At 43.1% G+C, this 25,212-nt stretch overlaps 8 protein-coding genes across 11 annotated transcripts; 2 read left to right on the top strand and 6 right to left on the bottom strand.

Annotated features, from left to right (window-relative positions):
* Positions 1–5: 5 nt before the first annotated feature.
* BCIN_05g00520 (hypothetical protein) lies at positions 6–1,055 on the bottom strand. Its single transcript, XM_024692791.1, has 4 exons — positions 923–1,055; positions 531–761; positions 313–479; positions 6–253 (listed from the first exon to the last, which is right to left on the bottom strand). Exons 2-3 carry the CDS (start codon positions 679–681, stop codon positions 382–384), a joined length of 249 nt encoding a protein of 82 aa, XP_024548573.1. The 5' UTR covers positions 682–761; positions 923–1,055; the 3' UTR covers positions 6–253; positions 313–381.
* Positions 1,056–1,416: 361 nt separating this feature from the next.
* On the bottom strand, positions 1,417–2,349 carry BCIN_05g00510 (hypothetical protein; the record flags this gene model as incomplete). Of its 2 annotated transcripts, XM_001550280.2 has the most annotated exons (2): positions 1,417–2,224; positions 2,330–2,349. In XM_001550280.2, the coding sequence occupies 2 exons, from the start codon at positions 2,344–2,346 to the stop codon at positions 1,417–1,419; spliced, it is 825 nt and encodes a 274-aa protein (XP_001550330.1). The 2 variants fall into 2 exon arrangements, with proteins under 2 accessions (XP_001550330.1, XP_024548572.1); XM_024698293.1 differs by lacking the exon at positions 2,330–2,349 and having other exon boundaries at positions 1,417–2,193.
* Positions 2,350–6,148: 3,799 nt separating this feature from the next.
* On the bottom strand, positions 6,149–7,881 carry BCIN_05g00500 (hypothetical protein). Its single transcript, XM_024692790.1, has 5 exons — positions 7,660–7,881; positions 7,239–7,352; positions 7,142–7,191; positions 6,717–7,057; positions 6,149–6,661 (listed from the first exon to the last, which is right to left on the bottom strand). The coding sequence occupies exons 1-4, from the start codon at positions 7,675–7,677 to the stop codon at positions 6,730–6,732; spliced, it is 510 nt and encodes a 169-aa protein (XP_024548571.1). The 5' UTR covers positions 7,678–7,881; the 3' UTR covers positions 6,149–6,661; positions 6,717–6,729.
* Positions 7,882–8,660: 779 nt separating this feature from the next.
* BCIN_05g00490 (hypothetical protein) lies at positions 8,661–10,562 on the bottom strand. Of its 2 annotated transcripts, XM_024692789.1 has the most exons (2): positions 9,556–10,562; positions 8,661–9,499 (listed from the first exon to the last, which is right to left on the bottom strand). In XM_024692789.1, exons 1-2 carry the CDS (start codon positions 9,778–9,780, stop codon positions 9,485–9,487), a joined length of 240 nt encoding a protein of 79 aa, XP_024548569.1. In that variant the 5' UTR covers positions 9,781–10,562; the 3' UTR covers positions 8,661–9,484. The 2 variants fall into 2 exon arrangements, with proteins under 2 accessions (XP_024548569.1, XP_024548570.1); XM_024692788.1 differs by having other exon boundaries at positions 8,661–10,562.
* Positions 10,563–14,770: 4,208 nt separating this feature from the next.
* Positions 14,771–17,128, top strand: BCIN_05g00480 (hypothetical protein). Its single transcript, XM_001550286.2, has 2 exons — positions 14,771–16,085; positions 16,193–17,128. Exons 1-2 carry the CDS (start codon positions 15,572–15,574, stop codon positions 16,330–16,332), a joined length of 654 nt encoding a protein of 217 aa, XP_001550336.1. The 5' UTR covers positions 14,771–15,571; the 3' UTR covers positions 16,333–17,128.
* A 65-nt stretch (positions 17,129–17,193) lies between these two features.
* Positions 17,194–18,145, bottom strand: BCIN_05g00470 (hypothetical protein). 2 transcript variants are annotated; one of them, XM_024692787.1, is made up of 3 exons: positions 17,493–18,145; positions 17,301–17,437; positions 17,194–17,252 (listed from the first exon to the last, which is right to left on the bottom strand). In XM_024692787.1, exons 1-2 carry the CDS (start codon positions 18,020–18,022, stop codon positions 17,413–17,415), a joined length of 555 nt encoding a protein of 184 aa, XP_024548568.1. In that variant the 5' UTR covers positions 18,023–18,145; the 3' UTR covers positions 17,194–17,252; positions 17,301–17,412. The 2 variants fall into 2 exon arrangements, with proteins under 2 accessions (XP_024548568.1, XP_024548567.1); XM_024692786.1 differs by having other exon boundaries at positions 17,301–17,428.
* Positions 18,146–18,156: 11 nt separating this feature from the next.
* BCIN_05g00460 (hypothetical protein) lies at positions 18,157–21,334 on the top strand. The gene is made up of 4 exons (XM_024692785.1): positions 18,157–18,575; positions 19,170–19,390; positions 19,442–20,110; positions 20,164–21,334. Exons 1-4 carry the CDS (start codon positions 18,189–18,191, stop codon positions 20,840–20,842), a joined length of 1,956 nt encoding a protein of 651 aa, XP_024548566.1. The 5' UTR covers positions 18,157–18,188; the 3' UTR covers positions 20,843–21,334.
* Positions 21,335–21,671: 337 nt separating this feature from the next.
* Bckap120 lies at positions 21,672–25,200 on the bottom strand. The gene is made up of 2 exons (XM_024692784.1): positions 24,900–25,200; positions 21,672–24,844 (listed from the first exon to the last, which is right to left on the bottom strand). The coding sequence occupies exons 1-2, from the start codon at positions 25,062–25,064 to the stop codon at positions 21,875–21,877; spliced, it is 3,135 nt and encodes a 1,044-aa protein (XP_024548565.1). The 5' UTR covers positions 25,065–25,200; the 3' UTR covers positions 21,672–21,874.
* Positions 25,201–25,212: the final 12 nt, after the last annotated feature.

Genomic DNA, 25,212 nt, shown 5'->3' with positions numbered 1-25,212 from the left:
GAGCATATCATACATTGAAAGTACTGTCGGATGCCGACGTCGTAGAGTTTCCCGTGATTTCAGCTATATCTCAGAATTTGATTAGTTGAAACTTAAAATCATTGCCGACAAATTCAGCGCGCAAACATGGAGACATCGTGCGATTCTCCATGAAGTACACCTGTGGGTCACCTAGGGGAGCCCCGCGAAGATGAACAGAATAGTGGAGGTATCTTGGCCTTAGCTTCAAACTACGAGCGGGTCAAGATTGAAACTGTTTCTATTGGTTAAAAATGATCGGTGAGGCTAATAAGACTTATGGCTGTTAATTACCTAAGCTTAATAATATCTTGGCGAAGATCAAGATTTTTGTCCGCAGAAAAATATAACGATAGTTTTCGATCAAATTGTCCGGAAGGCTGGACCCACATTGAGGTCTCGGAAATTCTCAAGTTCCTTTTGTCCGTTTAGTTGGTTTATATAGAGTACCTGCAATAGCTCTCAGAGAATTTGTTAATGATTTTTTCTGGAGGGAAGATTCAAGGGTTTACCAGTGATCAATGGAATACACTCCTGATATCCGCTACGGTTAGTGAGAAATACGTCGATCCGGTCTTGAGTTGGTAGAAGAAGCGCAATATCTAAGCCATGAGCAAGGGTAGAAAACCACGAGTAACCACGAGCTCGTTGGAAGCCAACCATTACTTTTGGATCGGTACTAATATACCCGGTATTCAACTGAGAACATTGTAGATCCCCAAATATAGATTAGTGTTGGCCCCCTACACAAGTCAGAATGATAGATGAAAGCTAGCGCTTAGTGGGGTTCGCTTCAGTGTAATGCTAGCGTTGCATGCCGCAAACTACGAGCGAACTAAAAATTGCGGAGCTTGTTCTTTTTGATTGAAGAATGAGACGGGTAGGGCTTATGGCCATTGCTTACTTTGAAGCTTAGACCCGTGTATCTAAGACAACTCTAGAATATACAGGAGGCGCTGGTCTCGGTCATTCTGTGGAGGAAACTGATATGAATTGGCGGAGGATGAGGAAGCATCGGATTGCTTGGATAAATGCCCGTTTAATCAACGTCAAGGCTCGGGAGACAATGTGTGTGATGATACGAGCACTAATTTATGTTAGAGATGACGCTTTGTTCCGTGAAGAGAGATTTGGGGGTTTATCGATCATGATTTTCCTTGTAGCTGCTCGCGCAACTTTCTCCGAAATACCATATGATCATGCCGCTCTCTAACAATTATGTCGGACAATGCTTTGATTAATAGGATGCGATTCTTGTGTGAGATAATCTACCGGCAGTTCGAGCTTCCTGGGGTTCAAAGTTCGTTTTGCATGAAAGTTCTTTATGAATCGAGGAAATTTCGCATAATAAGTCTAGCTCGTTGAATTAATCTTCCAAGCCCGAACGTGCGGTGAAGTCTACGAAACGACAATGCCATATGTCTCATAAGGAAAGTCCTCTAAGTTTGGAAGAAGCTGGCCCCAACCGTCATCAATTTGACCCAGCTGCTCTTCATCTCCAATCCTCATACCCATTCTTCCAGCCAACACTTTTTTCTCTTGTCCCTTATACTCTGCAAGTAGCCCCTCATGAGGGACCCAAACAACCTTCATTCCAGCTCTCCTCCCCGCCTCTACACCGGGAACTGAATCCTCAAAAACAAGGCACTCCTCTGGTCGAATTGGCTCCTCATTCTCCGCCAAACTCTCATTGATCAGCTTCAAAGCCAGCAAATAAATATCTGGTGCCGGCTTTCCCCTACCCTTCTCTACTCTTGGATCGTCCCCCAAGACCCTTCTCCCTTCTCCAAAAACCTCAAGTAATCTCCTAGTCTCTTCTTTACTAGTCTTTAATCCAAAGTTGTATTTCTCACTACTCGTTGCCAATGCTATATGTACTTTATTCCCCTCAACATCACGTGCTGTACTCAGATCCTTGAGCAATTTCTCAACACCAGGAAGAGGTTTACAGGAGGGAAAATGCAGCTTTTGTTGTTCGCGTTGCTCCAACGCGTATTGTTCCTTGGAAATGGGTAGCTGGGCCCAATCTATGAAGACGGAACTGGTGGAGCCGCCAGGAACGCCCATGAGCTTGGCTTTGATCGACCAAGGGAGGGGAGGACGATTGTATTTGGCGAGAACATGATTGGCGCATAGGGTGTACATGTCCTCAGTATTTATCAGAAGACCGTCCATGTCGAAGAGACATGCTCGGATGGGAGGGGATCTGGGAGGGTTAGCGCGTCCCTTCGATTTGGAGGAGCATAATTTCTGATGAGCTTGGCGCCATCTTCTTAATTCTATGTGTTGGAATGAAAAGTCCTTAGCTTACTCAATTTTGACGCTCATGGTTGGAATGAAATCTAGAGCTATAGCAGTATTGTAGAACGTGACACAGTAATCCTCTTATCGTTGTTTGCAGTTGCCAATCCGAAATCGGGTGAAAATTTTGCACACCACCTTTGAGTCTTGGTCTCTTTGCAGGTTAGAACTCTTCTAAGTGGATAAGAAACCCCAGGATAGTAAAATTTAGCAATTCAGTATTTTAAATAAAGACAACTACTTCAAGACAACAGATTCACTCAAATAGACATACAAAAGTAGATATCAAAACCCAGGAACAAGCTCTAGGGGTTGTTGTTCGGAGCAGCTTCGGCTAAATAGTCTCAATATCTCACCATCAAATTTTTGTTTGTTTTGATCTGTCTTTTCTTTCAACATCACAATCAAACCTGTGATACCTTGTTTTATGTCAGTTCTACCTATCTGAAGAAGTTGTTTCATGCCATCAAAGAGTTCTCTACCTGTGAGAACTTGGAAATCTCGCAGGAGAATGATGATATCTTTGTATGGTTTCGGAGCATCCATCGCAGCTTTCTGTCAGCACCAAGCAATAGACCCACTAAAAGATTGCGATTTCAGGTGCGGGTGCATCATGGTTCACTTTGTAAAAACCAGAAGTTTGGTATCAACGTTTTCTTCTCTTTCTAATGTTTTTCTATATGATAACTAGCTTTACTTTCCCTTCTTTGCCAGGCACCACATTTCCATGCATTGAACGCTCTTGTCCTGAACGCCAAAGAAGAATATCAATTGCCCAAAAGAGCTTCTGACCATTGCGCCCGCTACAGTGTTGATTGGCTCTTCCGCGATCATAGCCTCCTCGATGTTTAGTTCCATCACGCCCATTTACTTTGGTACAAAAACATCGAATCTGGTACCGGAGGACAGACCAGGGTGTGCCTCACCGATAACATCGAGGTTGATGTTGAGTCGATGAATCGCTCTGAGGCTTCCGTCGACAATCTCTCAATTTTCCGGAATTTGCATATGCAAGCGGTCATATAAGAAGCTCTCCGATATCAGATATCAGCAGATAACTTTTCGCTTTTGCCACCTGCCACCATGATTGTAAAACTTCAGGAAAATTTGTTAAAACAAGAAGATCACCTGTCGGTCCTGCTTGCAGTAGCTGAGCAGTTCCCGCTTTCGATCGTGAGCATTGGTGGACCGTTTGCATGAATTCGCTAACTAGGCCCCTCCGGTGTGCAAGTTGGTTCGAAAGCTCTTAAAGATATCGACCTCATCACGAACAAAGTTAATTTGAAGAATTCTGACTGATTGGATATCCTTGATTGTTGTACCGATTAGGAGAGTTTGTTGGTAGAAAGGTTTGGTAGCGTCGAACTCCTTGGACCCCTATATGCTTCAAGTACGGATAGACTTGGAGCATAGAAATACTCGCGGGTCTATCCTCCCATTAAGCAAAAGACTTGGAAGCAAATCCATTATATGCCGTTGCAGACATTTACAGACCCCACAAACTGTCGGTAGCGATCGAAAGCAAAAGAAAGGGTTTAAATGCCCAGAAATATAGAATCTCTTGATGGGTTGTATGAATCCCGTATACTCGTTGTAGGAAGTTATGCAATGACCCCCGATAAGTTCGAGCTGGCAGCGATACGTTGAGAACATCTTTAGGAACCTCAAAAGAAAAAGAGAGAAGCCTCTCTCCCAAACCAACAGCCGTTGCAGCACTAGTCTTATTCATATCACTGAGACTAGGTAAGAGGCTTTGCCATGCGATGCAACCGGAATTGCTGTTGGATTAGGAGAGAACTTGCTCCTTGCCGAATATTTAGATTACGGGAGAAATCATGTAAGCGGTCATATAAAGAGGTCTTGAAACTTAGACAGATGTGGTTCTCATTGGAGAACGACCTGCAAAGGTTCAAATGGTGTTGGTGGATGTACGTTAGCACGCAACAGTCTCTCCTAGAACTCGCTATGGGCTAGCGTAATCACCAGTAACTTCATCTTCGACTTATCCTGGGCTGGAGATTGCATCCAATCCAGGGCATGCAATCCAAGGCAAGTCTTCCTCGTGACCTCTGTACAGATGAGATATGTAAGCGGTCATATAAAGAATTCTTCGGGCGTAGAGCATCTCTGGGGTGACATGGTTCAGTCTTTTGATTTCCAAGTGCCCTTTCACCGTAATGGTAATCGTCATGGAACTGGTAAAATTTGTTTGCAGTAGAATCAGCCATGGAAGGATCACTTTGCATTGAATTACACGGTGATTGGGAGTACTCGTTGTACACCGTTGGATTGTTAAGAGGAGTGTTGAATGACGGATGAGCTTCTAATCGAAGTTGCGATTGTGATTGTGATTGATTGTTGAATGTCGAAAGATTGAGATGATTTGTGATGGAATTATCATCATGCATTGTAATTGATGGAGTCATGACTGTCTTATTCGCCATTATCACCCAAAATCTCTGTGCAGCTGTCAATGAAGAATCCATCGTCTTTTCAAGAGTTTTGTCAGCGCTGACTGGCTTAGCTGTGAGTCTCTCTCATGCTGGTCACATGTGCAGCAACATTGCCGTTGTACTGCTCAAACGTCTTGAGAGCTATGATATGCGCAAAGCAAGAGCCAATGATATTCTCATTACAAACCAAAGCCGAGTGGCGGTACGATTAAGTGACTGCCAGTTCAGTTGTAGCTGTCTTTTTCATACCCAGGGATGGTTACTGAGAAGAAGATAGAAGAACACGGACAATGGTGTTTTCGAAGATGATCGGGGACACAAACATGGGGCTTTGTATTGTTCGAGGCCAGAACAGCGGCCGGTGGTAACAGCCACCTTGGTCTTTTTTCTATTCCATGTTTAACGGGGCATTTGAACCTGTGATTTGGTGGTTTCGCAGGATTCAATGTAGGCCAAGTTGCCTATGATAAATGAAGCGGCCTAGATATTTCGAAATGCAGATTGCAGATGTGTTCTTGGGAATCCAATAGGAGCTAATCCGACCCGAGGGCTGTAGCTTTGTAAAGAGCCGTCGAAGAGTGCTAAGGTGGGTGTTTTTTCATTGCTTCACTACAGGATTGTCAGTACAGAACAGTTTTGAAAGAATCAGCTAAACTTACATTGTTGAGGAGACGAGTCCTCGATGCAGCTCATTGACTTTCTTATGGAAATCCCGAACTCCGCTGGCAATTGTGCATTTAATGTGGCACATCGAGCTTACATCTCCAAGGGAGGAAAAATGTTTGGATGCAAAAAGTTGGATCGTTAATTCCGGCCATCATTATACCCCCCTTGAGGGGGCTGTTCGTTGCAGCGGTGAGAATTTTCTGTAATTGCCGAGACTTGCAAAGTGGCTGGTGTGTGTCGACCAGACTGCTGAGGCACGCAACAGTAGGTAGAGTCCAGGATTGTGTTGGTAGTGCCAGTTAAGATCAAAATGTAGTTTACTGACATTTCGGTCGTATTGCGATTTCATTACTGTTCAGGATTTTGATGGAGTCTCTTGAATGGTATGCTAAGGTTCCCTCAAGATGTTGACACACTAGAAGATTGTTAGCATCAGAATTAAGTCTTAAGTTCATGGGATTTTAGTTGCCTTTCTGCTCATTCTTTTGAAAATTTCTATCTTAGGAAATAGACATTCAAGGATATCTGTTCGGCCTCTCTCGAGTTGGTCTGGAGAACGAGAAGTTATCACATTTTGTGAAAAGAATGGTTAGCTGCCATCCACATGTAATGTATAAATGAATGTTGCAAGTGCCAACAGTAGCAACTTCACGAAAGGTAACATTGAGAAGACGCGCTGAGTGATAACCTATTGATATATAAACTAAGAATGCCGCTAATATTCAAAATCCATCGCTACCCATACCGATTTCTAAACCCTTCGTGCCTTTTCCTCCGCATTATACTGTCTCAGATTAATGTCGTCTAGTTCAGAACTTTATTCGGTACTCATGCTAAGAAGCACGCCATACCAGTCCCCATCATACTCGATTGCTTCTGGTCGTGGTGACACTCGTTACTGCCACTGCGCCTTGAGCACAAGAGGTTGCAAATTACGAGTCGTCATGTGGCCTTTTTGGCTTACCCGTTCTGAATAAGTTTTCGCTTAGTTTCTCTAGTGCATCTCCCCGTCGTTTTGGAAGCCTCTGCTCACTGGGGACTGGCTTCAAATATTGTCACCGGCAGCACCATACGCTTGGCATATGCTTCAAGCTTAGTTGAGAGATCATCGTTGTCTGTGTGATGAACGAAACAGTGGGTCCAGTTCCTTCATCCTGTCTAGCAGGCAGCTTCAAATATTGTCATCGGCACCAAAATTCTCTTGATCGGAGCTGAAAGCTCAGCTTTGTGCAAACAAATTAGTGTGTATTCTGCGGATTCAAGATTTTTTACGCATACCTTTGCTCGGACATTATCGAAAGATGGAGGGCTGACAGCCGAGAGAGGGAGCAACAGACTCATGATCATGATTGATCAAGGTCGAGCAACTGCTAATAACACTCTTTGAGCGACCAACAGAAGATGATACAGCCTCATCATGAAAGATCCATTCATCTGAGACATTCAGGTAACCATTTAGAATGTTTGAGACCCATTCACGGTCATGTTGCGAATGGACTGGCTGTTGTTGAGATGGTGAAGTAATTGGAGCTCCAGGCTCTGGGTGTTGCCCAGAGCTCGGATTCCCACTTCGAAAGCCGCATCGCTTGGCCCAGTTGCTGGAAAGATCTCCTTTGAAGCTTGAGTGAGTAAGCAGATGTATAAACAAAGACCTGATGCCTGACAATGAAGAAAGAAAGTGAAGGCAGAGGTCGGATGCATACATTGTAGAACACGCAAAGGAACAAAAATGGTGATATTTTCGAATATCTATCTTGCTTTTGTTAGTTGTTTGTTCTCAAAACGAGAGTTCCTACTCACCTTTTCAAACAGCTTGCTGTGTTTCAACACTCGCATAGTAGCTTGGAACTTGTTCATAGGTCTCTCCGTTTGGATAAACGTGCTGACGGTGTTCACCAGTGTGTGTGAAACTTTCTAAAGCTAAGTTAGTACAGTATTATGCAATAAGCGGAACAGAGGAAATGGCAGAGTATAAACAAGACTTTTGGAGTAGAAATTACTAAAGCTCTAGTATCAAGGCTAAACACAGAAGCAATTGACTTTGAATCGACTCGAAAGATTGCTGCTGGGATTTTTGTGGTCCAGCAGTACTTTTAGGATGAATTTCTGTGCCTTCACTGTATCTTCTGGACGAGATCAAAGAAGGGGTTTGATGACCTCTATGGCCACCTTGGACTGCTGCCCTGGCGTGTGAAAAACGAAAACAGATCTTGGAACTTACACTTGAAAACCGTATCATTGATGATGACGGCGGAGAAGTTCTTGATATTATCAGAATCACCCTCGGTCTCTACAGAGTTGAAAGCGTTGAGCACATTCCAGAGACCGAGGGTGATTTCCTTCCAGTGTAATTGTTTTCAGCATGTAAAGCTGCATGGCCATGGCCCAACCGCTGGAAAGAATGCTTCTATCGATCTGAAGTCTGTGACTTGACAATGGGCGTCTATGAAAAGGAGGTATGAGGTTCTTATTGAAGGAAAAGTAGATTGGAAACTCAAAGAAAGATTAAGAAGTTGAATTGGATCATAAAAGGAAAACTCTGTCTGAGCTAAGGATACCCTCGAGGGTATAGAAGATGTATCCAGTGAGAGTCTTCGAATTCCCGACTAAGCAGAAATATTAGTTCCAAAATAACCCACAAACTCTTAATTCTAATTAATTGTTTGCTGAGTTTTAAAATCCCCTTTCAAATAACTCTCTTTTCAGATGTCTCCTTAATATCTATCTATCACAGCTAACCCTGGTTAACGCTTTTCGCCCCTCCTGTTATACCTCTTTCCATCTACGCTACTTTGAGACTGAGTTGTTATCCACAGCTATATATCCATTATCACTATAATATTCATTTATCACAACCTCATCCTCTCATTCAAACTCCGAGAAGCCCACAAAAGAACATTAGGAGCTCATCACAAGCCGCCTTTTATTGACACATCGGAAACGCAAGCGGGTATGGTATGACATAAACTCAACCTTCTGTTTTCTATCGCTGATAGAAGTCCTCTTCTTTTAAAATAGAGCCGCGATGCCTCTTTAAACCAGCTCGACGACAATGTAATAGCAATTCGCTTGCTGTACGTAAGATCAAACTTCTGCTCGCCACACCAGTGAATCAGATATAAATACCATCCTTTTTTAGAAGAACAATACCTAACAGTAGTCTCAGCAAGCAGATGCACAGCAGGCAGCGAAATTGAATTTATTAATTCTGTAATAACAAGTTCAAGCGCAATGATTACACGGAAGTTGGTGAATCACCAGGTCGCAATGAATGTGCTGAAATCAAGGTTTGTTCTTCTCTCGTTCATATTTGATATATCTCTAATCATGAATAGTAGATTCTCATACTACTACATCATCTGCTGTGAAGTTTAGTATGTTTCTATCAGAGTCTAGAAGCAATTTCTTTGCATCAACACCATCAAGATGCAAATGACATTGCGCGGACGACTTTCCAATTGGTTCCACACAACCATTTTCTCAAGAAATTTGGTACAGATATTGAACACACCTCGCCGACTGCTCTCGCAGGATTTAGTGTTGGATGTGCTTTTCTCTTAGGCTCCCAACGCCTTCTCAGAAGTTTCTACAGTGACCAGATTCACCTCGCGACAGCTCTCGCAGGACTGTGCTCTGCCTGCTGGTTCTCAAAATGCATTCTCAAGATCTTTAAAGGGTATCAGGATCATCTCGCAACTGCTCTCGCAGAGCTGGCAGTCGTTGTGTTGTGTTCCTATTGGTTTAGGTTCCCAACGCCTTCATAAGATAATTTGTGGAGTCGTACACACCTCGTCGACTGCTCTCGCAGGACTGGTGCTGCCCTGTCTGCCATTCGATCCTAGGACGTCCGTATCCGCGTCCACAACAACAGCAACACGTTCGATCCTCTGGATACTAATGCCATCAACCCACCTCTTACACAACCGCAGTCGCAGAAATCAACCCGTTCACACAATCTTCTTTGATTACTCCTAAAACGCTTGAAAAAAAACACAATCTCCACAGCTCGATCATGAAATTTTCAAAGTAAAAGAACCGACGCGAATTTATCGCCGAGCAATCTGCAGTTGTTAATTCTCCGCACCGCGTGGCATTCCGCAAGAATATGTTCGCTCACCAAACAAACACACCGAGTAATCTTCCTTCGAGACATACTCGAACCCTTTCTGAATGAATGAACGAGGTCGGTTGGAAGTGCCCAGAGAGAGTGTGTGCCAAGAAGTCCCGGGTTGATTCGAATTAGCGGAGATAACATAGCGCTGGTGAAATCAGAGGCGAGAGAGACATGACGTACGTACTGAGGAACGTCGCATACGATATACAGGAAGTGTCCCGCTTCCATTGCGAGACTCTATCCTATCTATGTGTTGGAAAGATATGGCACGTGCACCTAATGTGCGTATATAATATCTTCCACTTCCGGTTTTAGATTTAGATCACTACAGCAAATTCTACATAGTCAATAATACATGCATTCCACTAGCCTACTCCCTTAATTCTGAACACCATATGCATATACATCAAAAAGACGAGCGATCTGCTGACAACGAAGAGCGTGACATTGCTTTGAACCGCGGTGACGGACGAGTTTTCTCGGCACCCAGCTTTCCTTTCGAGACGGCGCATCTACCAGGCCATCTATTTTTGGAAACCCCTTGGAAATTCTAGGAAATGTAACTCATCTGCAGCAGGGCAGGGGGTCGTTCGTGCTCGTCTTTCCTTTCGAATGAACCGAACTCTCAAATAGAGCTTCATCTCCTATTATCTGGACTCTGTACTGGAGAAGAGAAAAGCGGGTAGAGCTCCCAAGGCAGAAGTGCCTGTTAAAGCTTAAAACTGCAGTCATTTACGAGCGAGATTTCTTTGTTTCATTCTCGAAGAAGGAGAGTCTCTCTCTCTCTCTCCCTCTTTCTCGTCATCCAAATACAGCAGAACCCTCAATCTACCATCGAACATCGAAACTCTCCTCGTCACACACCGCAGCCAAAAGACCAACGCGGAGAAGAAAGCTAGTCCATCTTGGCAGACGCGAGGCCTGGGAATCGTAGGGCATGGAATAAGCTATCTCTATCCTTCCTGTTTTTATCTACTCGAGTATATCAAATAATATAATTCGTAGACACCGAGGAATTCTTTTTTTTGAATTTACTATTATTTCAGTAGCTATATGATATGTTGTGTAGATTCAAGAACAGGCAATCAGATCAGTGATCTAGCGTCTTTGTTTCCAAACATACCTACATACGACACGATACGTACGATACAGCAATTGAAGATGGATGTAGAGTAAAGCATCCCACTTAGCCAACCACAAGTCCATCATTATCACACTTCCCCCCCCCAAAAAAGAATCTCGAGTCCAACCCTACCATCTCAACATATCTCTCCACCCCCGTGCACTTCTCGCGTATCTCTCGGAATGGCTAACTGGGCTCTGGGTGTGTTGTTATTTCGGAGGTGGAGGTAAGTATTTAATGCTTTAATTTCTGTGAGAGAGGGAGCGTAGGATGGGATCTCAATTACTGGAATTTCATTCATATGACTGATAGATGGCAGTTCACGAGCTAGATGTTTCATTGCGAGTAGGTTGGCGGGAGAAGGAGTGTATGTCGTCATAGCTACAAAAACAAATGCAGAAGCTCGAGTTGTGATTGCCAATGCACTAGCGAAAAGTAGGTACTTATTGCTAGCCAGTCTGATTTCCAGATATGATCAGCTGAATATTTTGGAATCACATCAATACATGGCTGGCCCTACCTCGATTCTTTTTCCTTTATTTGTGATTGCGAATAATATATATAATGCAGCTAGTAAATGGTTATGTGTTGTTGAGTGATTCTCCTTCAAGAAGTTGTTATATAACCTTGAACTACCGGTAGCTATATTTCCAACGGAATAATGGGTATATTATATTTAGGTACCGAGCTTTTGCAGCAGAATTCCGGCATTGGGTACATGTTACTATGTGGGATTTAATCTGATGGGATGTTTATGGAGTAGCTTCATGGTATCTAGACAGTTGGTTGAGATGACGATGTAATCGAATGAATGGGAATTGAATGAAGTCAACTACAGAAAGATCTTCACCCTAATAATATAGCTTATCCCGCAGTAACAGGTAATCTTGAATCACCTTTCCGTAGAGAAAGAAGGAGACTCCACAACATCCATGATCCCATTTTGAAAAATTACTCAAACAAATCGAAAAGATGTTGAAAACAAAATCCCAACGTTGAAAACACCTAACACGAACATCGAAAGTGCGATGCCCATTTTCCTCTTCAACGTTTATGCAGCGGGTGAATGAAGCCCAAGTCAAATTATCTTTGATAGAGAGCTTGACCACACGGATTGAACAAACCTCACACCGCCGGGAGATTTCGAACCACTCGGAATCCTGCCCACTCGAAGCAATGCAACTCTCGGTACAGTACAGCAATGAAGTAGGTAGGTATTGGCCACAGACACACAAGATTATTGACTCAACATCGTCGGCCAATAACGGCAAATCGTCATGGGAATGAAAGCGCTAGCATGATCACCTCTGCAGGTACTACCTGTATGTATGGCATCGAGTCTCGTTGCGTCTCCACCGCCGTTTGACGATTCATATTTTCAACGGTCAAGTACTTGTCGTTGGCCGAGTTTTGCGTTGTGTTGTGTCATGTTATGTTATGTCAAGTTTGATTTGTGATTTATGATTTGTGCCTGACCAGTGACCGGATATTTCGAGGTCCGAATGTTGGGTTTCCGAGTCCCATTCATTCTTCGTGTCTCAAGTTTTACAAGACTTCCATCCAAGTTCCAACGCATGGTCTATATTTAGAAAGCGCGAGGATGATGATAATACATGGAAAGATAGCGATTACCCACCCGACTTGCCGAAGAAACGAGATGCTGCGTGATGGTTGGGGGAGGGACATGGTTTGGTTTGCTCGAATGGTTGAGGGAGGGTTGTTTTGGATATCGGAACACTTCCACCCCAGGACTAGACACGTGGATTCTGGATTCTCAAGGACAGGAAGGAAAAAGAACGGAAAAGAAAAGAAAGACCGATTGAGAGTCCGAAGAAAGTGTGGTTCTTCAAATCTAGACTCATCGTTACCTTTTCCGGCGAAAAGAATTTTCTCATCCAAGGTCAGGTCAGGTAAGGTAAGGTACCCCTTCATTCCAAGAGTCGTTCGTGTTCTTCCGGAGAACATGCTAGCCGGCAATGCTCTGCTCGAGTCCTCTTGTGAAATGCGTAATGCGTAATATGAGCGGTCAAGGAAGAACGAGAGATAGACAAATATCTTATCGATAAGCACAGAATGGGACAAAGTTCAAATTACGGAGTATGTCGCGCTTTAACATGTGGTGTTGTGGATGCAATACCATACATTACAGCACGCTGTCACTCTTTTCCTGACGTGGATAGCATGGCATGGCATGGCATGGCATGGCATGGCATGTATGGAGATTCTGTGACATGGTGAAGGTTGCTGGACTAAGTACCTCATGACACACACTCCGTACTCTCTTCTCTGTGTGACAAGTTGTGATAAGTCAATGTCATCGTAGCTTTTCATGTTTTTGGTTAGGTTGGTCCAGATATTGCCATGGACGGTTCTGCGAAGGAAGTATATCGGAATGGTCTTACACGACCTCCCCTCCTCCCCTCCTCCCCCTCAAGGTTCATCATCCAAACATGTGAAAGATGTCCACAACTTATGATTCAATGGGTATTTTCTTCCCGTTCAGCCACAACGGGGAAGAATGTTGAGAAATGGTTGCACATCAAGACAAAGTGCATTCAGATCCTTCCTTTGGGGGTTATGATTGGGTATTGATATCACCTCATCGAGTTTTCCACCACCAACCAGTACTCGTACATCTCTTTTCGCTCTCTGCACCCAGTCTTTCACAAATGCAGTCAGTCATTTTCTTGGAGACTTGTGGAAACGAGAGAAGAAAAGGTGATGGATGGATGGGTAGTAGCTGGCTAGCTAGTTAGAGTGAGATTATGAATTAAGCGGCTCAAGAAATCTCCATCAGGTTAGAGAGATAACATGTGTAAATGAATAAACGGTAGGTCCGAATATACTGGTATAGCCATTAGATGATAAAAATAGGCAAAAGGCAAGGTGTCTCTTCTATCGAGTGATTCGAGTCAGACCGAGTATTGTTGGAATACCTGTCTACCCATCGAAGGTTACCAAGGTGGCCAGCCAATGTTTGTGTGATGGCTTTCACTTAACATCCATCTGTCGGAATCAAAGGGGATAAATGCCAAATCCCAACAGATCTCGATGGAGATGCATACGAATCACATCTCATATTACATCACATCATATCATATCATATGAAAGCGTGGGGAAAGGTTCTTGTTTGTTGTGATTTCAGTTCAACGGTCTACCGACTTACTACTGTGCACTTCGTATAACACTTGGATCTGTAGATGTCATATAATAGGGCAACAGTGAGGTGACCTATGTAAACATAAGTAACCATGTCACGCTAATTAATGATATATTTCTATCTTCCTACATCGGGATGGAACAGAGAAAGAGGGTGTGCTGTCAAAGTCAAAGTCAAAGTCAAAGTCAAAATCAAAGTTAATAACATATTAATGACTAGCCAACCGATTTTAGTTTGATAGTTCGAATGGAAGATGTGAATGGCATGAATGGCTCGAATGCTATGAACGATTGGATGAGTTGGATGAGTAATAACCCTGTTCATCCCACCCCACCTTATCTCACCATACGTGCATGCCTTCCTTTGAGCCTTAAAGCCAGCATGGGAGAATTACCCCTCCATGGAAAAAATCAATTGTGAGAGGTGTTCGATCTGTATGTAAGTTGTTAGCAGTGGTCGAACAAATGAATGCATACATACAAGTGATTGACCGTTTCTGATAAATAAACCCTGAGCTAGATGGGCATTACCAGCTAAAAACCAAAAAACCAATTAGTAGTTCTACATCTATGTGTGTGTATCTAGATCCCGGATAATATCAGATATGATGAACCGCCACACTAACACTCATACCTATGTGGGTAGGCAGGTAAAGATACAGCAGATGGTATTTCGTTGCTGTATTTAATCTTTGTATATATATATAGAAAGTACATACTACATACTACATACTACACATATACATGACGCTCCGCTTGGCCACTGCCGTGGAGGCTTCTTCGCTTCGCTCTATTGGAGAGAGGAAAGGAGAGGAGCAGCTTTCATGTACAGTTTGTGATGATGGTAGCCATAGTAGTTATGTGTTGCAAGCTAATTCTTATTTACTACAACACTCATCTTGTACCAGCCTTCCCTCTTCCCAATCTGTTGTATTGGATAATCATAGTAAAGTCTAGACAAAGTAAGACGGGAATAGCTGGCAACTTGTTCTTGCCTAGTATCGGTTTCTCTTCTTATCAGCTATACCTTATTCATATTGAACGCTGCCCTCGTCTAATTCAAGACCAATATCAGTATCAATATCAGAATCAGAACCAAAACATCCACCGCTTCATGAATGCAGCAAGCAGCCTAGATAACTTGCGGTAAGCATGCATTCACACACACACACACATATATACACACACATTTACCTACATGTATAATATACCGCATGTAACCAACCTAACATGTATCCAGACACGATTCAGAATAACCACCCAACAACCCAAGTCATCCTTTACCGCAGTGCATGGGATTGTGAAGATGGAATGGATGTCTAACAGCTAATCACCTATCATTCCATCCAGCACTCGCTCACCCACCCATCCATCACCTATCACTTAACCATATTTTGCATGAAAAGTGTCCTAGTCCCTGCCAAAAGATGCCCTAGTCCCTCCCGCACCTAGTCAGTCGTATTGTTATGTGATTAGTTCACACGCACAACCTTACCCCTCCAAAAATCCAATCTAGCCAGTAGTCTCCCGAGGGTCGCCGCATTTCGCTTTTTTCGCATATTCCTATTAAAGATTTTTTTGATTATTTTTTTTTCCTTTCGAGTTAATCAAATTTCTTGCGTGGTATCTAGGTCCGTATTATTATTGTATTATACCCAACCAAAATACATACACGTACCATCTCTATTTTCCCCTTTCCCTTTTCTTGCTTTCTCTCTTCTCTCTTCTCTCTTCACCATGTCGACTTCCCCACAATCCCCAGAGTCAAATCAACCACTTCCCACCTCCCATCCTACTGAAGAAATCCAAGATGCCCAGAGACGAGAGTCCGAGTCCACCACCCGTTCCACCGAACTCTCCAGCGTCACCTTAAAATTACGCAAGGCCCTGCGAAACTTCCCCGACTTCCCCATCCCGGGCATCGATTTCGTCGATATCCTGCCGCTCTTCGCCAACCACGATCTTCACGAATCTTTGATCCGCGCTCTCGAACTGCAAGTCTTGTTGGTGAATGGGGGAAAGAAACCAGATGTGGTAGTGGGCTTGGATGCTAGAGGATTCTTGTTTGGCCCCTCGCTGGCTTTGAGATTGGGTGCAGGATTTGCTCCCGTCAGAAAGAGAGGAAAGTTGCCGGGTCCAACGGAGGAGGCAAGCTTCGAGAAGGAGTATGGTCAGGATTATTTCCAAATTCAGAAAGATGCTATCAAGCCAGGACAATCAGTTCTGGTTGTAGATGATATCATTGCTACTGGTAAGATTTATCCCATCGATCAATCACCCATGAGAACTTCCACAGACTTGTGGAATGATTGGTCCTGACGAATATGAATATGAATATATACTAATATTTCATTCTAGGAGGAAGTGCCCAAGCTGCCGGAAAACTCGTCCAACAACTCGGGGGACATTGTATGGGATATTTATTTATTTTGGAATTGGATTTCTTGCATGGACGTGACAAACTTTCTGCTCCAGTCGCAACATTATTACGCGATTAAATACTCCATCCGGGGAATGGGAATCAAAAGTCACAAAACATGTTGTTGGGCGTTGGTTGAGGGGACCAGGTAAATTCATCACATAGACGGCATTGCATTTATACATGATGAGGGAGAGCAGGAAAGGTTAACCAGAGGGAGGAAATGGTTTCATGACGAGAGGGAGGACTTTTGCATCAGAGTGCCGGATATCTTGATCTTGGGTTGGATATACTCATTCAGCGGAGAGGGTCCAGCGATGAGGTTTAAGGATATTTGTTGACTTGGGATCAAATAATATATTGATGTCAATTTGGATAATATTTTGGATTTTGGGATGGATGGATGGATGGATGGGGACAGAACAGAACAGAAATATAGCAGAATCCAGCGCGAAACTCATTCATTCAATCCAAGTTATCTATCTATCTATCTATGCCACCTTGCTATGCAACATCATACATATCGTCTATGAGTATCTATCATTCTCTGCATTCACATATCCACATATCCACATAACATCAACGCATACCTATGAATCAAAGTGCCATCGCCATCGCCATTGCCATTACCGTTACCTCTCCCTCTTTACGTTCTTATTCTTTCCCTTTCCTCTGGCCCCGTCATTTCTTCTCTCCCACCCAGCATATGTCCACAGTCTCGCAGCATAGTCCCACCCCTCGAAAAATGCAGTCTCTCTCGTACAACCCACAACCAGCATCAACACACATCAACACACATCACAACACCACACAACACATAACACAAGTTACAACTCACTCATCCTGTCCCATCCCATCCCTTCTCCATCTCCCCAACTCCCGAAACCCACACTCCCAAAAATTTCCTCTAAATCACATCATACCCTCAAGCCACATCCCACATCCCACTTCACAACTCGCACACGGTTCACCCCTCCAAAATCCCACTTTTTTTCACTGCTTTTCTTCATTAGTCTAGTGCTAGCACAGAGAACGGAGTCTACTCACAATAAGTCACTCGAGGACTGATCAAGTTAAGCTCAATCCATCATCAAGCAAGCAAGCAAGCTCTCACCGATAAGGAAATTCGACCCCAATAAACTTCACGCTCAAGGGTTCCCTACATACTGTGTACTCTATCTAATCTTAGCCGGATTTTGGTTGGCTGGTTCGACGGGTAAATAGAGCGAGCACCCTTACCTTTCTTTACCTTTGCTTGAGTAAATAAACCGACGGAGTAAAATAAGATAAGTTAACATAAAATAAATAATCCACCCCGGCTGCGGCGCCAGCCTTGTTGGAATAAAAACAACAACCACAACAATTTCTTTCGGTGAGGAGGGAGAGGCGAGGGGCGGGGACATAGGAGTGGGAGGGAGAACAACTTTCCACTCCTCACTTTGTCTCACAAGGTTACATACATACGTTACTACCCCGAGAAAAAGATTTCTCTCCATCCCGTCTGAATTCCATCTGCAATTTGCAATTTGCGATTTGGAGATCAAGGGTATATACATAGGTACATACATCAATCTCAAGAACTTTTCTGAACTTTTCTTTGCACATACATAAGATTCTCTGCTTCGTTTGGGTTTGTATCTTTTCTTTCCTATCGTATACGCAAGTGGGATTGGGATTTGGGTTCGGATTTGGATTCGATTCAACATACAGTTACAGTTACGGTCACAATTACATTTACAACGTCTCACGATACGCATTCTCACATACATACAAGTCCACCGATACACAGTTGTTCAATCTACTCTTGCATCCAGGAGGGTCGAGTTTGTGTATCTGCATGCCTACTTTCCTTCCTATCCAATACCTCCTATCCACTACATCCGACAATCAGCCCTCTCTCATGGAATAGCCTATAAGAAAGAGCCCAAGAAAGAAATGCCTTCCTTCTTCACCTTCGACCAAGGACGCGAACGCTTCCAAAACGAATCTTCTCCCTTACTAGGCCGATTTCGTGCAGTGCCAAATGCGCATACCGATACGAATGGGCGCGCGCGCAGGAAATCTCTCTTAGGATTTTCTATTGATGGGTGTGGCGGCGCGTTTGGAGGGAGAGATGAGGGAGATGAGGGGGGAGTGGATGGATATTATTGTGATGGGGATGAGGAGGACGAGGGGGGAGTGTACGGATGGAGAGGGAAGGTCAGGAAATGGGGAGGAGAGTTTAGGGATACGTGGATAGAGCCGAAGCAGAGGAGTGTGGCGGGGTGTGTGGAGAGGTGGTGGTGGAGGTGGGGAGTATTGGTTGGGGCGCCGAGTGTTTTGGTGAGTGAGATGGAGGGGGTTTCTTTAGTTTTTTGGGTTTGAAGGCGAAGGCGAAGGGGAGGAGGGATGGGAATGCAGATTTCTGTGCGGTGGACATTGGGGGAAACAAAAGACTTGTGGAGTGAAGTGAGGGACATAAATATTTGGTTTATGAGGGGATCTTTATACGCGTAAGCTTGAGTTGATCAGGCAATGCTTCTAGACCAATGTTCTTACGGTTCTTCATATCCCATCTTCTAGTATCCTACCTACGCTGTAGTGGCTGGGGTGGGTAGGGAATGATGGGGATAATATGGGTGGGAATTTCTCAATGCCAAAGTCTCTATGCTTTTCTCCCCTGCACTCTACTACTCTGCACCCACGTCAGCGTTTCTTTTGGGATGATGATGGGGGCTAGTCCCCAAACCCCCATAGCTCGCTGCGCTCGATATTTTTCTTATAATATGCTAGTCGGCCTCCACGGCAGTGGCCCCCGGAGGGCCAGCGGAGCGTCATTTAATTTAGTTCGGGAAAAGCTGTCACGAATTTCATATTGAAAAGCTGCGGATGCACAGATACATTGAACAGCTTTTACTAACCGTTTGAGAATATTAGGCTGTTGCATGGTGTGCGCTACCATTTCCACAATACGAGTTTCCAGATGACGACAACATAGTGGATGCACCATCGACCATCTTCGGACACAAGATACCAGGTCACGGAGAAGCTAGAGTTGAAATTAACTTTTGGTTCTTTCTATTCGTATATTATGGTTTCTATAATATAACAGCATTAATGTGGATTACCAAAGTCTTCAACATTTATTCGCTGAATTGGTATATTTGGACTTGTTGGATCTGATTGGTATATACACTAACATGTATTAGGTGGCCTAAAAGTCTTGGTTTTCCCATTACAGTCTCTATTATTGCCGCAATGTCAATAGCAGCCCCGATACCTTTTTACTGTATACCCGAACTTCGATATATTACATCCCATAACACAGCGTGGATATGCTGGACATTTTTCGCTATGGCAATCCCATTATTAGTTGCATTTGCTATCCTCCTTAATCATGAACGACACCTTGGTTTACGTATTCCTCTTTCTGAAACTCAACGACTTTTCACTTCTTCATGGTGGACAGGTGATATCGATACAATCAATGCAAGAGATCGACCACGAAGAGCAAATATTATTCGAAGTCAAAGTACTTTTGATCCAAATGCTTCTCTAGAGGTAGCTTTAGCATCGGATGATATTTATCGTTCAAGAGATGCTTCACGTATGCTGAGGAAACGTTGGTTGCCAGCAAGTTTTGTGAGGTTTATGTGGTTTTGCTCGGCTCTCCTCATAGCTATATTGACTTACCTATTGGGAGAAACTTATGCAGAGATATACTTGCGAACGTTACCACATAGTACGATTGAAACTCTCGTATATGTTTATAGTTGGGTTGTGACGGTTCATTTATTGGATGGATTATGCGGGTGGATTTTGGGGGGTAACGAGGGTGAAAGAGTAGGCAGTTACCCCCTTGGTTGGATTTTTAAACTGTAAGATTCCCAATTTGTATCTTTCTTCGTAAAAAACTAACATGATCTCTAAGCTACTTCGCTTTAACCTACCAAACCTACGTCCGCGCTTTATATGCTCGTCTTCGATCACCTCAACAATTTATCTACCTCCAAATAATGTCCTCTTCCTTCCTGATTCTCCTCGCACCACTCACCTTCTCCGCACCCTTTCATTCGCTTCTCACATTTCTCGGGTTTAACGGTCAATCATATACCGCATATCAAAAATTCTGCACCCGAAACATCTTCCTCCGAGGCTTGAGCGAAAACGTCTCAATGCTTACTTTTCTAGGAAGTATCTTGGTTCTACATTACGGTGCTAATAAAGACGTTTATCCCTACTTCGCATTCGACATACCAATATCTCCTCTACCAACAAACCAAACCCTCTCCTCTATTGCCCACAATCTCTTCCCTTCCATACCACACATTCCTCACCATCTCCCCTCTTCCGACATCCCCCTATCAAATGCAACCCCGCAATACGATTTCCGCCTCACGTTCTACGCGTCGATTGTTACATGGGGTTGTGAGATTGTGGCGGGCTGGATCACAAGGAGAATTCTTTGGTGGGGATGGAAGATTAATGTGACGGCGGAGGGAAAGCGAGATTTGGCGGCGTGGCCTGAGCTGTTGCCTACGGGCGTCGTGGTTATGGTGCATGTGTTGCAAAATATGCTTTTTAGTATTGTGAGGTTGGATTTTCATTAAGGGGGTGAAGGAATACAGAGGGAGTGGAGACAAAAGAGGAGAGGTTGTTGGATACGATTATAAATGAATGAATGAATGAATGTATTTTTGCTTTATTGTGTTTGAGCAGGGTGTTGGTTGGATTGGATTGGATTGGATTGGATTAGATAAATTTCGTTTAGGTTGGTTTAATACATGATGAATAGATGAATGATGGAATGATGAAATCACGGAAAAGAAATCACGCATGCAATGGAATTAAAGATTAGGATGTTAAAGGGCTTGGTTTGAAGAAGAATAAGAAGAAGAAGAAGAAGAAGAAGAAGAAGGGGGAGTAGAGGAATAGATAAGAGACGAGAATTATGTAAATAGAAATTAATAGGTGTAGGTGGGAGAGCAGGGAGGAAAGGAAAGGGTAGATAGAGAAATGAATGAATGAATACATAATGATTATATCTATCTATCTATCTAAATACTTAGGTCGGTAGATAGGTAGATGTTTGCCACTTGTCATTTGTGAAAAAGAAAAGAAAAGAAAATTTCAAACAAAGTAAAAGAAAGAAAGAAAGATATCAATCATATCATATCATATCACAAGGCGACAACCGAAAAGAATCTTATAATCCTATGCTATCCTATGCTATCCTATCCTATGCTATGCTACTTCGCTTAAATTGTACGTATATATATTTGACAAGGTTATGTAGGTATGTATATCTGTATATATATGTATGCTATTTGATTCTTATATTAATTGGAATGTTAAATGTTAAATGTTAAATGTTGAATCCTTCATTTTGGAAGGAGGGTAGGGGAATATAACGCATATGTATCTCTTGATTTATGTGAATGTGCATGTGTTTGTTATATTTCTAAGTGTGCTGGCTCGGAATCACATATATATACACATACATACATACATCAAATTCCTCTCATCTCTAATCTCTCATCTCTGATTTCTCATCTGTCATCTCTAATCCTAAATTTAAGCTCGTCTCTCATCTTTCTTCTCAACTTCATCTCTACCAATCTCCACCTACACCCCAAACTCGCCTAATCAAATTCCCTCTTCTCTCCCAACTTTCCCCACCCTTCCAATACGTCTCTATCAACATTACTCGCAAATTCCCTTTCAAAATTCTCTTCTCCCCCACAAGCCCTGACCACCTCCCCCAATCTCGCCTTTACAAATTCCCACGCATTAACCCTATGAACCAGATCCACCATATTCCATTCCCTCTTTCTCTTATCCTCCTGAGTCTCACCCTCAAACGCTTGTTGTTCTCCCCATATCAAATTATCTCCTCCAATATCATCTCTCCCCGCCATCATCTCACTAATAACACTTGTCCACATTGAAAAGAAATCTTGAAGTTTCGAAAGAATGATTTGCGTCATTGGAGAAGGTAACTCCAAAAGACGTGTCAAAGCCAGACAGCTCAACTTTTGTCTTTCGATATTGGCCATACTGTCGAAATGATGGAACCACTCTTCACTTAACCATTTCCAAATATTCTCAAGATCATTGTCGATACTCATAAGGAGATTAGCGAAAACAGTTGGATCTGCTAGTGCGATGCGAGCCAGAATGGTAAAGTAATCTGTCTCAACTACGTCATCTAATTTGGGATATTTACGTTCGGGACCAGTAGTTTGATGGGCTTCCCAAGCATCGCGAAGTCCCGAGAAGATCTTTTCCGTATATCCACATTCGTGTAGGTCTTTTGTGATTTGTGTAACACCATTTGAACCTCCTAATTTTTCAGCAGCACGAATCAAGTCCTCGACGGTTGTTGTGACAAGGCCGGCAAGATCACGCTTGGTGACTCCTAATAAGCTGGTCATGTATGAAACAATTCGAAGTCGATTTGCATCACCCAGCATAGCTTCTGGTGCTAATAAAATATATTCGTTCACGATGCCAAGAATGACTCGAAGATGATCAGAACCGAGTTCAAGTAGAGGAAATGCGCAGTCAATGAGAGCTAGAACCTCAGGGGATGCAGGTGACGATGATTGGGCGAGGATTTGTGCCCACAAGTCAAGAGCTTCTTCCATCAGGTAGACTTGCATTTCTGAACCGGGTTCCACAGCTCGTTGAATTAAAGGTAAGATTAGTGAGTGATATCGTTCAGATTGTCCTTGCATACAAGATACAAGAGTAGACATGATTGTTAATATAGCCTGTTTGAGAAGATGTTCTTCTCCAGAAGCTTCCCAAAGACCTGGTAGAATAGAAACAATTTGATCTGCATACGGAGAGATGTGAGTTTCTAACCTGATAGCAATCATTCTGATCGTTTCCAATATCACCAATTTTGTTTCCGTATTCTCAACCTCTTGAATTAAAGCCATAGTACGACCAAGAATATCGGGAGCATATGGTAGAAAAGGTTCAACGTGAAATTCGAAATCATCGACAATCGCCTTGAACTGACGAGCTGCAGTAATGCGAACGACATGATCATTGGTTTCATCTTCTGATTTAAGAAGATGTTGAAAGATTTGATATACCAATGGTCTATTAGCTTGTGATATTCTGACAGGAATCCATTGGCCAAGTAGAATGGCAATTCGTCGACGAAGTACCTTCCAGCTTTGACCGGTTTGTTGAACGTCATTAACTAAAGTTGAAGTAAGGAAGGTATCGAAGTCAAAGCTTTGATGTATAACAGCAGCAGATAATCCCATGGCAGTGTACACAGCATCCTTGGTGACAACAGATTGCCCATTACTACCTGTAACCGATTGGAAGTATTGTAACAGTGGTGCCACTAGAAGATCTTTGAAGTTGATGACGAGGTCCATGAATAACTTTTCCGCACAAGGTCGAACTTCAAATTCCCAAGTATCTCCACCACCTTCTTCACGTATCTCCCACTCATCCTCATCTTCTTCCCAAGCTTCTAGATCAACTTGACGAAAAACGAAGAATTTAGTAACGATAACACTTGCCATTTCGGCTATTAGTTGTTCAGAAAGCAATTGCGATTTGAGGAATGCTACAGCTTGTCGCTGTTCTTCTTTAATTTCGGGAGTTCGGTATTTGAAGGATTGTGTTGGACTAAATACCATCTTCATACAAGCTCGCAATAGAGTGAGACCTTTTAGACATAACTTCTCCATGATCGGTCTATCTTGTTTTGATCCACCATCAGTTGCCAACGCTTTGGCACTGAAATCCTGTGTTGCTGACCCATAAGAATCTCCAAATTTAGAAACGAATCCCCAATATCCTCTTACCAAATCTATAGAATTAGGCAAGAGTGCGAATGCAGCAGGATGTGTATTTGACATTTGGACATGTAGTTTTGCAAATTGTACGAGGTGCTTCTCAGCTAGTTCCTTAGCAGGTGATGCCAAAACTGTAGATTCTTCATTTACTATTGTGAGGAGTTGACCAAACTGTTGTTGCGATTGTTGCCATATTTGCTGAACATCCTTATCATGATTTGGAAATTCATAACCCACAATGAGAAGTCGTCGAAGAATTTTGATCGCAATCAGACTGTTTTCCATAGCATTTATAGCACTCCCTTGATCACCTGAAGAGTTCTCAGCAAATAACCCAAGCCATTGTGAAACCTTTTGTGTATAAATGCCGCTCAACAAGAATACCATCTCCGGCGTGACTGATTGTAAGCTCGTCTGAGACCTTCTTAATCGGGCGGTAGCCAGCTCTTTCACAATCTGTAGCAATATCAACATTCCTCTTTGCAGATGAAGTTGATTTGTTTCGTTTGCAGTTCGTAGCATTCTAATCAAATTCGTAAGGACATCCGGCCAATCCATAGGATAATCCACTCGGACTACTTTCGAAATCACCAAGGCATTTTGTAGAGCAAGTTGAGGATCGGACTCTTCGAATCCACTTTCTAGCAGATGTGATCGAATGTTCTCTTTCTCCTCGGCAGTAATAGCATTTGGAGCTGTCTTTCGCCAGTATTTATCGATGCCATTTTTCAATTGTATGACGGCAAGATATCTTACTTCGGAGGGTAGGGACTTATCGAGATATACTGCCTAAGCAAAAGGATTAGCTGTGGTGCCCAAACTCCAACAGTCATGGAGAAAATACCTGCAGTAAAGTATAGTATCCTCGCTGTGTCTTCCAAGCTTCTAGTTGTTGCGTCCCAGTTTGGATAGCTAGCTGTTGCGAGGACCCTGCCGACTGCAAGGCTAGATATACCTGTTGAGGATTCAGAGGAGCTGCCTCCCCAGGAACTTCGATCGCAAACGCCATAATGAAAGGCCTTAAACTTTCACAAGATGTCAAGGAATGCAATGATCTTCAAGAGACGAAAGAAAGGTGTGGTGTAGTATTGAAACTGCGCCCCACCACGAGCTGTTTTTCTTGAGGGTCTCTAAGGTTATTACTCCGTCAGGTTTAA

This window comes from Botrytis cinerea, chromosome 5 (assembly GCF_000143535.2).
Source record: "Botrytis cinerea B05.10 chromosome 5, complete sequence".
NCBI lineage: Eukaryota > Fungi > Ascomycota > Leotiomycetes > Helotiales > Sclerotiniaceae > Botrytis > Botrytis cinerea.
Note: the sequence above shows the minus strand (reverse complement) of the source record. Positions and strands in the feature narration are given on the sequence as shown.